The 12507-nt window shown below is 40.9% G+C and overlaps 1 protein-coding gene across 1 annotated transcript in view; it reads right to left on the reverse strand.

The window, feature by feature from the left end:
- drp2 (dystrophin related protein 2) overlaps positions 1 to 12507 on the reverse strand; it is a 316071-nt gene that overhangs the window by 44686 nt on the left and 258878 nt on the right. The window contains exons 8-9 of the mRNA XM_048605194.1: positions 11751 to 11829; positions 9266 to 9326 (exon numbers count right to left, since the gene is read on the reverse strand). Of these exons, the coding sequence (XP_048461151.1) occupies positions 9266 to 9326; positions 11751 to 11829 (140 nt within the window). The remainder of the gene's footprint in view (positions 1 to 9265; positions 9327 to 11750; positions 11830 to 12507) is intronic.

Below are 12507 nucleotides of genomic sequence, written 5' to 3' on the forward strand. Positions count from 1 at the left end.
ACCAGACCAGGTAAGGATGGCAGTTTCCTTCCCTAAAGGGCATTAGTGATCCAGAACCAGTGAACCAACAAACAATTGACAATGGCTTCATGGTCATTATTAGACTCCTTAATTCCAGACATTTTCTTGAATTCAAATTCCACCATCTGCCATGGCAGGATTTGAACTTGGGTCCCCAGAACTTTATCTCGGTCTCTGGATTAACAGTCCAGTGATAATACCACTAGGCCATTGCCGCCCCAATTTAATTGCTCAAATTATGCAATGATTCAAACACAATCACAAAATTATCATCAAGCGTACTTTGATCTGTCATGGTTTGGCAGGCCGGAGCGAGTGGGCCGAGCCCCGTGGAGGACCGGAGTGAGCAGCATGGGTTTGCGTTCGGGGGCCTGCAGGCATGCCCTGTGAGCCCCAGAACACCGCGAGCAATGAGCCGTGTAGCAGCGTGTGGGCCGTGAGCCTGGAGTAGCTTGGAGAAGAAGCCCTGCAGCAGCACATGGGAAGCAGCCCTCCCGGAGCAATGTGCAGGCAGCGAGATCTGACAGATACTGGTGTGAGGAGACAATCCTTATCTTAGAACACTGTAATTAACTGTAATGTTAACCCCTTAATATATTCCTATTTTTAAACTTATTTTCAACTATGTAATTAAACAACTACTTTTATCTCTGTGCTGTGTCCAAGAATTGAACCGAGGTACTTGTACCTAAGCTGTCGCCATAAGAAAGCAGACATTGTAAACGTTTTTCCACTCTACTCCTACAATGGGGCACACATGACAATAAAACGATATTGTATTGTATCGTACATTGACCCAGCTGTGAACATCATCGTAGATAGCTCTCCATTAATGCTAATGACTATAAGTGATGTTTACTCTGTTTTAATGCTACCATCACATTTTTGAGACAATTTCATTAACCTATAGGTTGGACAGTTACAAATTGAAGATTTGTGAACCTAATTCTGATTTGCACCAATAACCTAACTGTTGTTACGGCATACTTCACTTTTCTATCAGATCTTTTTTATCATAATTCAATCTCACCCATCATTCTTCTGTTTCTTGGCTAAATTCAGCCCATTATGTTGGCCAGTTTTAATGTTTTTGCATTCCTGTCTAATCCATTTTATCGCAGGCACTGTACATTTATTTTAGGAATCTTAATTTTAATTTGAAATAAGCTAGCCACTGAATGAACCAGGAATACAATGATATTCAAATAGAAAGTGCTGGAGAAACTCAGCAGGTCTGACAGCATCTGTGCAGAGAGGAACGAAATTACTATTTTGAGTCCAATATGACTGTTGCTTTTAGTTTATACAATGAAATTCACTGTGCAAAATGTCATCTGGAGAGAAAATTAAACTGCCTGTAATTTGATCATTCAGAAGCTTCTCAGGCCAATTTTATCGTATCTTCTGCTCCTGAAAAGAACATCACTAGCCATTAATCTGCCGTTGTAGCAAAACACCATCTGGTTTCCTGCCAAAGCTATTTCTTGTAATTTCAGTGAATCTTCCTGCTTTCAATCACAAACATTTGCTCTTCTAAATGTTTATTCTGCAATATGGATTATTTAGTAAATGAACTGAGTGTTAAAGAGTAATCAATTTGTGCTTTCACACTGATGGTATGGGTGTTCGTTTTTGCTGAGGGTGCTAAACATGTTCTTCTGAATAAATAATGCCTCTAACATGCTGGGCCTTTTGTTTTTTTTCTAACAGCTTGTCAAACAGTAATTAATGGAAATGTGAATATTTATGCAGGACTTATTTCATACTCACATCACGTTCATTTCTCCCATTAAAAGGTGATATGAAAGAGAAAATTGAGCAGGCAACATTCAAAGAAAACAGCAGGAAATGTCATATTGTTGATGAAAGAAGTCCCTTTCTTAAAAAAAAATCTACAATATAGCATGCAACTTTTAGGATATTCTAAGGAACTCAAAGTGACCAACTTCAAGGACACCATGGAGCAGGGACTGAAAGACAAACCTAAAATTTCCAGTTGTGTGGTCTTCCTGATTCACAAGGTATCATTTATTCCACTTGTTGTTTGTGCAGGTAATGTTCCTCTTTTATTTAAGGAAAGAGCTATTTTATCCCAAATGGTTAGAAGGTATGCAAATTTGTGCCCTAGAATAACGTCATTAGCACTGATGGAAGATAATTGTTCCAACTTTATTGATCTGTAGCTCTGCCCAAATTGGATCAGGTTGTATGGTGATGGACCAGCTGATTTTACATGCTTTTCAACATTGCATATATGCACAAAGATTAATGCTAAATTTCAAGAAGTGTTTCCATCCTGAGGAGCCCAAAGATGCGGCAGTTGTTTGAATTGGAAGACTGTCAGATTGGCTCGAAAGGGATTTTGAGAATTTGCTGGTCGGTTAAGATTTAGTGTGGCAGAGAGCAAGTTGGTGTGTTTAAGTGTGAAATGCTGTATGCTTTACCATATTGTCATTTAAAGAAGCATTCACAGGAAATTAATGGCCCTCTGTTAATGTTTGGGGGTAGTGGGAATGAATGATTGGCAGGAGGATGCAGGGTGGAGATCCCAATGCCTTCCTACTTCCTGCTATAAGTCAGGGCCAGGAGGGATTGTGGGCGGTCTTTCTGTCTGAACACAAATTGAGACCCTTAAGTAAGCAATTAATTCAGCACCTTTGACATACATGAAACAACCAATGCTCCACTCCCAACCAGTCCAAGCCATATACATCAGTCGAGCAGAATGCAGGCTATGTGATTGTGCCTCTAAATTATTAAAAGTTTATGCATAACATGCACACCTAATGTTTTCTGTAATATCTGAGTTTTTGTATTAATCTGAGAGATATGTACCAAGTTGTGTATAATTCACATTATATTCACCTTTCACTCCTCACTGTATCCGAGGCGATGGCCCTGACTAAGCTCCATTTCCTGGGTACTGTTTTCCAGACACTGAGTGATTCTTCCCAGCATGTTCATTTCAATTCAAGATTTTGTTAATTTTAACCTACCATGTAGGCATTATTTATTTAATGCCCACATTTTCATTTTTGTTGCAATTGGCCTTTGCCAGCTCACTGCTCGTTGCCACCCCTTTCTTTTCACTTCCGATCCTTGCCTGTCCAGTCTTTGCCATCGTGCACCATCTGTAGCACCTCAGCTAGGAGTTAGACTCTCTCTGTTCTTGTCCTTTTGTATCTGCCAAGATGTCCTGTACTCACCATGGCAGGCTCTTATTGTCCCATGTGCATCACTGTGTCCAAATTCCCTGCGCCAGAGGCCCCTCAAGTTTGTTGCTTATCGTCCCACTCCATGCTTCTCACTGCTCCTACAACCACTTCCCAGCACTCTTCGATCTGCTGTCTGCATTTTAGCCTGTAGCAGCACTGGGTACCTCATGTGCGAATAAATTATTTTGTTAACTGTATGTGTGGTCATTTTGAAAGGTTTCATCGTACTCTGAGGCAAGAATTACGGTGGGGCTGAGAAGAGGAAAGGATAGAGGAAAGCCCTGGGAGTGGAGGAGAGAACTGACGTTTTGGGGAAAGCAATGAATTGGCAGACAGGAGAAATATGGGGCAGGGGAGTGGAGGGCAAGAGATAATATAAAAGAGGAAGTGCAGACTGCTATTCACAGAAGTTGCTGCACTTATTATTGTCGCACCTGGGATGGTAAATCTCTTGTCTGGCAAAAACCCAGCAGAACCACATCACAACAACATTTGTTTTGGGATAACAAGGTGTAGAACTGGATGAACACAGCAGGCCAAGCAGCATCAGAGGAGCAGGAAAGCTGACGTTTCAGGTCTGGACCCTTCTTTTGTTCAAGTTTTCAGAATGTGGAAGATGAGAGGCGGTCTAGAGAACAATGGAATAATTAAGTCCTGAGGTAACAAAATACATGAATGAGGGTTTCAGCTGCAGATGAGATAGGTCGGGACAGAGATGAGTGTCGTATTGGGAGACTGACATGTTTGAACTAAACTCATTTAGCTGTTTTCCATTTTTTCACTCTTTCTATAAATAAAGTTCTGACTGTAATCTTTAGTATTGACCATTTCCTTTTATTGATGCAAAAATGATATTCATCTTCCTGTCCTCAGCACTTCATTCACTCCTGGGTTGATCACATGATCATTATGCATAAGAAAGGCCACTCAGCTCATCCATTAATATCCTAAAGTGCCTCCATTACAGAACCTAATTGCTTTATAAATGATTCCAGGGCTTTCGTCTCCATAATTTTTATTTCGCATATTGATTACATCTGTGTGAGAGGAAGGATTTGCTGATACTAGTCCTTAATGTAACCAGTTTTAACCCATGCACTTGTCTATATCTTACACACATTGAAGTCATATTTCAGATTTATTTTCTTCATTCCCGTTGAGCCTTTAAGCCCTCGATAAGTGCACAAATGTCTCCTTTACTGTGCTGAAAAGTTAACATTCTTTCCTGATGTCTTTCATAACTCAGAGCTTTGACACTAAAGGAGGAGTTGAGACTAATGAAAGGATGGGATTGGGTTTGATGGTCGTAATTTTAAAAAATCAGATTCCCAAAACAAATTATGTCTGATCTATCTACCTCTGATTTTAATGAAGGCACAAAGGTAGACAGGCAGCAAACTGACTCCAAAGACCCCTTTAAATATGGTCATGGTGTTGTGAACTTCATTGCTATTAAGTCACACACCAACCTGACTTGGACATGTATTAAGTCCTTCCTCATTACTGGGTCAAAATTCTAGAAAATTTTAATAAAACTGGGGGTGGGGTGGGGGAGAGGCACCTCACGGACCCAGGAGGAAGGTCTGTCATTAGATCATCAGCTTTTATATTACAAGAATGAATAGAAGACATGAATTTCATATGATACATGAGTCACCCATTTTTATGTCTGCTGTGTCATACTTGTCTGTATTAACTTTCATCTCTAATTATTCTGATAACCAAACTACTTGCCCAAACCACTCTGTAACCCCTCAGCTGCCCCCTCCAAATTCACATTCCTATCTTGTTTAATTTCATTAGCAAATGCAATCACTTCTCATTATGTAAATTGGAACTAGCTTAGTTCTCGTCTCCTCAAAGAAATCTATCTGCCTTGTCATTTCTAAAATTCAAATTGGTTGCTTCCAATTACTTTCTCTTCACCTAGATAATGTATCATTTTAGTTTTAATTACAGATTTCAAAATTTTCCCTATCACAGATGTTAAACTAACTGTCCTGCAATTACATAAAATATGAGAGAGACTAATGTTTCTGTAGTTTATTCAGCTACTCTGTTTGAAAGTGTGTGACACACTGACCTGGTTTTAATCTAGTGGTAGCTCCCACTGTTCACTGACTTTCTTATAATGTTCACTGTTACATAAAACTCCAGGCTGATCTCCTGGGATAAATACATTTATGGCTCGTGACTTATAGGCCTCGGGCTTTTATTATCATTTTAAAGCAAAATCATTAATTTTTCAAAGTTCTCTCCACTTGGAGAGAGTGTATTGCTTATGCTGCCCTTGTAAATACTTGGAGGAAGTAGTCAGTTAGAAAATCTAATCCCAATTTTGCTGTTCCACTATTTCCAACAGTGGAGGCATTATATCAAATACAATATGGCTGCTTTGCATGCACAGATATGGCCAGTGACCTCATCTGGTTGTGAAAGGACAGGCCAGAGGCAGCACCTACGCATGCACTGAGGATGTCACCACTTTTCCTGCATGGTGATGTCACAGTAAATGCTTGCACTACTGGCTAGAGGCGACCAGCTGGAGAGAGTGAAAGGCTGGCACTGACGCTGGGAGCTGGAGCGAGTTGGGGAGGTTGCAGCTGGGATTTGGAGTGGGACAGGAGTGCAGGAGCCGAGGTAGAAGGCCAGAAGTGGGAAGGCTGGGAGCAGAAAGTACCCTCTGTCTCCTCCCAACTTGTCATCAGCAGAAACTGTCACCTCACTGGTCATCCATATTCATTGTGTGTAGGCACCCCATTAATGATTAACATGTAACCTCTATCAGCTCAGAGATACCAACCTTAGCCAGGCCTCCAATGCAGGGAGATTGGTTCTCATATGGTAAGCCACACTTCATAAATTGTTGGTGGGGGGGAGACAGAGATAATAGATCACAGGACTCATTGAGCTCTGTTCAGCTGAGCACTGATATTCAGCCTAGAGGTTACATAGTAGAAAATTGTGGAGCAGCAAGAGGAAATGTGAGAGTGTCTTTTGGCATTTTCAGATGCTTAGCGTACCTTTGGAGAGAGATTGAAGGATCCCATCTCTACCATTGAAATGTCAGGCCTTGCTGCCAATGACCATCTCCATGGACAGAGTCACCATTTCCAAGCAGCATCTGACACAATAAGAGGCCAATTACATTCTGGCCCTTATCTCCAACATAAATGGGAAGAAAACCTTGCTGGGTTATGCAACACTTCACCTCACTGTCTCTGGGCAAGCTACTTTCACGTCTATCTCCTGCCTCCCCACTCCTCAGTCAGAGGCAACAAACTGACTCCAATCCTAATGATAGAGTCTGCCTCTGCATTGGTGCTGGTGGGACTGTCTCTGGTAGGGCACCCAAAACCAGAGATTGTCCGCCTTATGCATTTGAGTAATGAAGACAGAGAAATGAGCAGCCTGCCTCTGGCTCCACATTCATGCGCTAGGTGGGCAGCTAGGTGAGAGACTGCAGGAGGGTCCTTCTCCTTTTGCTACTCCCCTTCATACTTCTCCATCTCTGAGGATCTAGAATGATCATCACTTTCCTCCTTACACAGTTGCAGTCCTCTTTAAAGCACAACATTGTGCAAGTCACAACATGTTATAGCTGTTCTGGGCACTTTGCTGATGCATACTAAAGGTTTCCCAAATCACATCTACAGCTCCCTAATAACCTTCTCAATGACCATGCTGTGCCGGTGTGGCTCTGGTTGTACCTGTCCTTTGCATCAGGGGTAGGGATGCTTGCAGGTCTCATCAGTCACAAACTCACCCTTATCTCCAGAGAGAGGTCTGGTGAAGAAGAGATGCCACTGGCATCTAATCATGGCAGCTCCCAGGATATCCTGTATAGATAATGCAAGAAAACCTTTTGGGGGTCGCATTCCAGCTAAACATTAATGGAGTGAATCCCTCTCTACTGTTGATTACTTGTTGATGATCAGCTTTAGAGCTCTACGACACTATGACTCTATGTCACCCTTATTGCCATTTGTCAATGATTCCTTATACCTGTGAGCACCTCTTGAAGGAAGACTTTCTCTCAGGAGACAGCAGACAGTAGCACTGATCCACAATGAATGCCAGTTAGCTAGAGAAAAAGCTGCTGCTGCTTCACACAGATAACCCTTGGCCTTTTTCCATACTGCAAACCATCTTCTTAAACCCCTCTCCACCCTCACCTCCAGAAACAAGAAGTTTCAATTGGTTGCAGTTTCAACTCATGAAACTCTAAAAGGACAGGTGCAAAGTTATGAATGAATGATTCTTTAAAGCTTCTTAACACATTCTATTGTCACCGCGTGGTCCATTTATTCTATAGAGTGGGAATGGACATGTAATTGCCATTATTTTTGCACGGACAAGATGAGGGGCTATAGCTTGGCATGGACTGTGTGAAGGGTCATGGAAGTGGGAGGAGGCATAGCTTGGTGGGGGGAATCGGTAAGACCTTTAGAACCTTTCAGTGAATTCGCTCATCCATTCTATGGTGCACGAAAGCTCGGAGGTGCCATGGACAACAAGTTTTTAAAATCCTGGCCTGGCTCCATGACAAAAGCAGAGGTCGAGAACATATTTATGCCCTCACTGGAGTCAGTCAGGTCTGGAATGCAAAGTGCAGGGATGTGACCTCAGTCAGCCCTTAACCTCAACTGGCACTGTGAAATCTGCAGATGCTGGCAATGGCAACAGGAATGCAAGAATTGGTTTGGCCTCCACCTTCACCCCATCCAGGGATTCTACCTGATTCCATGCAAATCGCCCCCAAAATATCTCCTTATTCAGATCAATGTCATGTTTTGTTTTATAATGCACCAGTGAAATGCCTTATTTTCTCACTTTAAAGGCACTGTTTCTTTTTGCTGTTCCTGTCCCTTATCACAGATGCAAGATAGAACTTTAAAAATTGCTACGATGCTGCGATGAAGGTTGACAGCAGAGAAGGGTAGATCAAGGAGGATTTGATTTGATTTAGGTTTATTGTCATGTGTACTCAAGTATGGGGTACCAGAGTACAATGAAAAGTGTACAATGTCGCCATTCCCGACACTACCTTAGCACAAGTGTAGATAGGTACAAAATTTTTAGTACAGAAACAGAAAAATGAAGGAATAAATTAAAAACGCTAGAGTCCAAGACGGCAGAAGTGATTTCCAACATTGTGGAAATCACCTGAAAATACATTTGTGAGCGAATCTTGTAAGTAAATGACTTTTACTAGGTAAGGAAGGAACTGTTTTTGTTCAATATTCAGCTTATCTAGCTGTGGCCCCTGTTAAGCCCTGCTGTACTCTTGCCTTGTTGACACTGGTGCATTCCAGACAGCTCAGAAACCCGTCCATTGCCGGTTAAAGCCAGAATGCTTTGGATTGCTTTCTCACACGTTTAATTTTGAGACATGCTACCCCCACTTGCTCACCTTCAAAACTACATTGGTTAAATACAGAAGTTAGTGGGATCATGGCTGCTTTCCAAATCACTGACTCTTTCTGTTATCATTTAACCACACCTGACCCTGAGACCTGCATGTGCCTGTGTCCCTCTGCAAGTTAGAATTTTGCTTGAGACAAAAAACTGAAAGAAGTGCGGATGATGGAAATCTGAAACAAAAACAGAAATTGCTGGAAAATCTCAGCAGATCGGGCAGCATCTGTGGAGAGAAATCATAGCTAACGTTTCAGGTCCAGTGATCCTTCTTCAGAACTGAACTTAAGAACTTTATGTAACAAGTGCTGAAGAAGGGACACTGGAACCAAAACATTAACTCGGATTTCTCTCCACAGATGCTGCAAGACATGCTGAAACTTTCCAACAATTTCTGTTTTTGTTTAAAATTCTACCTCATGTCTTCAGCACTGTCCAACCAGATGAAAGATAATCAGCAGAACTCAAGAAAGGAAACAAATAAAAAGGATGCTAATGTTAATCATAAGTATTTTGAGACAATTTACAAGTTAAATGAGATACTAAAAGCACGACTTTCCATTGGAGGTGTCACTAATGGGAGAGGAGATTGTTGTCTAGGATACACTTACTTGATATAATATGGCACTTTGTTTGGTGAGATGGCCCTCTCCCAGGGAACCTGGACAGAAGCTGAAAGTATGAGTCATACAGAGATTTGGATAGAAAATTATGAAAACAAAATCCACAAAATCACTTTACAGCATAAATTGCATTTTAGGTCAAATATTTGAATGCCTCAGCTCTCGTCTTGAAGTGTGTAGGTGGTTGTCTCAGTGATCTGAATGTCATAACAAGAGAAATGACAGTTTGCTTTGACTGAATGTGTAAGGACAACGTGTACATTTTACAAAAGTTTCTTGCAGTTCATGAGAATTAATTTTAAAAGGAATTTTTACTTTAAAGCTAAAATCAATTATTTTGATGCCAGTAAAATAGTGTTCAGCGTTCACTTTGCAGAATAATAATCATATACAACATTTCGAAACCACAAAGCATACGGACTGCTCTGCATGAACAGTTCTAAGTGACAGAAGTACAGACATCAGATGTACCTCATATGCAGGATAAAAGCATTAAGAGTAAGTTAAAAAATTTGAGACGATTACCAGTAAGTTACTCAGATTACTAGATGTTGATGAGGGAACTCCTGTGGAGGATAACAGATATTGTGAATTGTTTTCTATATGTAAGCATCTCAGTATGAATAGCAAAAAGAAGTAAATGTGAGGAAGTGTAAGGTCTTTTCTTGGGAGAAGGATGATGAAAGTACAGAATTCCAGAAGATGGACTGTGAAGTTTTTGAACAGATTGATATAAGAAGCGAGGAGATAATAGAGGTTTTTCTGTGTTTAAAAGTGGGCAAGTCCCCAGGACTGATAAATTGTCTCCCAGGCTGCTGTAGGAGACAATGGAGGAAATTACAGGAGCCTTGACCCAAATTTTCCAATAATTTCTAGTCCCGGGGAGGTGCCAGAGGACTAAAGGACAGCTAATGTGGTTCACCTTTACCAGAAGGGTGCTAGATGTAGACTGACTGGTCTACAGTTCCCTGCTGTAACATCAGTGATAGGGAAACGGTTGGAGAAATTAGTGAAAGAGAAAATTAATCTCTAGTGAGAGAGGCAAGGTTTGATCAGGGATACTCAGCATGGCTTTGTCAAAGGAGGTCATGCCTGACAAATCCAGCAGAATATTTTGAGGAGGTGACCGAGTGTTTTGATGAGGGTAGGGCAGTTGCTGTAGTTTATATGGATTTCATCAATGCCTTTGATAAGGTCCCACATGAGAAAAGTAAAAGCTCATGGGATCTAGGGTAACTTGGCAAGTTGGATCCACAATTGACTTAGTGACATGAGACAGAAGGTGGTGGAAGGAGGTTGTTAGTGTGACTGGTGTACAGTGTGCAGTGACATACTGCAGGGATCAGTGCTGGGTCCCTTTTTATTTGTGATATTCATAAATGATGCAGATGAGAATGTGGTGGTATGACAAGGTAGTTTGACACAAACATTGGCTGGGTGGTTGACAGTGAGAAAGAAGGTGTCAGGTTATCAGATGATATAAATGGATTGGTCAGATGGGCAGATCAGTGGCAGATGGAATTCAATCCTCATAAATGTGAGGTGATGCACTTTGGAAGGAGAAATAAGCAATGGAGGACTTAATGAATGGCAAAGCACCAAGCTCACAGGAACAAAGGAATCTCGAGGTGCTTGTCCATAGATCCCTGCAGGATAGGTTAATAGGATGGCTAAGAAGACATATACTATACTTGCCTTTATCAATAATAGCATAGATTATAAAAGCAGGGAGGTCATGTTAGGCTATACAGAATTTTGGTTAGGCTTACGGCTGGAATACTGTGTGAAGTTCTGCTCACAACACTATAGGAACAATGTAATTGCATTGGAGGGGTTGCAAAGGGGATTCACCAGGATGGAGCATTTCAGCAATGAAGAAAGGCTGGATAAGTTTGGGCTGTTTTCTTCCGAGCAGGCAAAGTTGAGGGAGGACCTGATAGAAGTGTATAAGATTATGAGGGGCATGGACAGGGTGAGCAGAAAACAGCTGTTCCCCTTAGTTGAAGGGTCAATAATAAGATGGTATAACTTTAAAGTTAAGGGCAGGAAGTTTAGAGGGGATGTGAGGAAAAACATTTTCACTCAGAAGTGGCTGGGGTCTGCTTCGGAAGGTTGTTGAGGCAGAAAACCTCACAACCTTTAAAAGGGACTTAAAAAGCACTTGAAGTGCAAGCACATTCAAGGCTATGGGCTTAGTGTTGCAAGTTGGGACCAGTGTAGGTAATGGTATATTTTTGGCAGTACAGAGTTGATGAACTGAATGGCCTCTTCTGTACTGTATGATTCTAAATGCAATTTAAACATATATTTACTCTGCCAATCCTCAACCACTTTGAGTCAAGTAAATGCACATTTGATAAAGTCAATCGAGTATGTGATTAATTATTTGATTGTGTCGATGTTATTAAAATGAGTTCCTTATTCACTCCATAAATTAAGCACACATCTCCAAATTATGCCTTACTGGACTTACTCGATAAAAAATGCTGGGACCCTGGGCCAAAGTCACGGTGAGCATCTTGAAGCTGCTTGAGGCGTTCATTTATGGAAGTCTGTGGAATGAAGAGTATTAGACACGAGAATCTGAGGACTGAAAATTACTTAGAACAATCACACTGATTACAGTAAAGGATTTGTAATTCCTTTCTGATCTATGAATTCCATAAATATTTTGCCAATCGATAGAAGGAAAGGGGTTGATTTCAGTACAAAATATTCCACAAAACTATGGTCAAAAACTCTCTCATTTTTTATGAACCTTTTCGCTCCTATTTTTATATTTTCCAATTTCAAGACTCTTGAACATGATGGTGCAAGAGCTGAACTGTAACTAAGATACTTTAATTCTATTTTGTGGCATGCATCTTATGTATCAAATAGAAGATGATTTATTTTCTGCAAAATGGAAGAATCTGTTTGACCTTTTTGTCTTTTTGAATGTACACTGATGGGAGGTGAAAATCTAGCAATGGGCAGCAGTATGTTTTAAATACTTTGTTTAATGCCAGCACCATATGTTCCTCTACTCTATTTCCATCATGTATGGGGAAGGAGAAGGAAGTTAAGGAAAAACATGTAAAAAAAACATGGAAAAAAGTAATGCCCTAGACCAGAGGGATACTTTCCCCTTAGAGATTTCATACACAGTAAAATATTTCCAAAATAAACTGGAAAAAAATGAAGAAACATTTCATCCAAATTGGAGGGATAGTAGGAACTGCCGATGCTGG

This window comes from Rhincodon typus, chromosome 14 (assembly GCF_021869965.1).
Source record: "Rhincodon typus isolate 14 chromosome 14, sRhiTyp1.1, whole genome shotgun sequence".
Lineage (NCBI taxonomy): Eukaryota > Metazoa > Chordata > Chondrichthyes > Orectolobiformes > Rhincodontidae > Rhincodon > Rhincodon typus.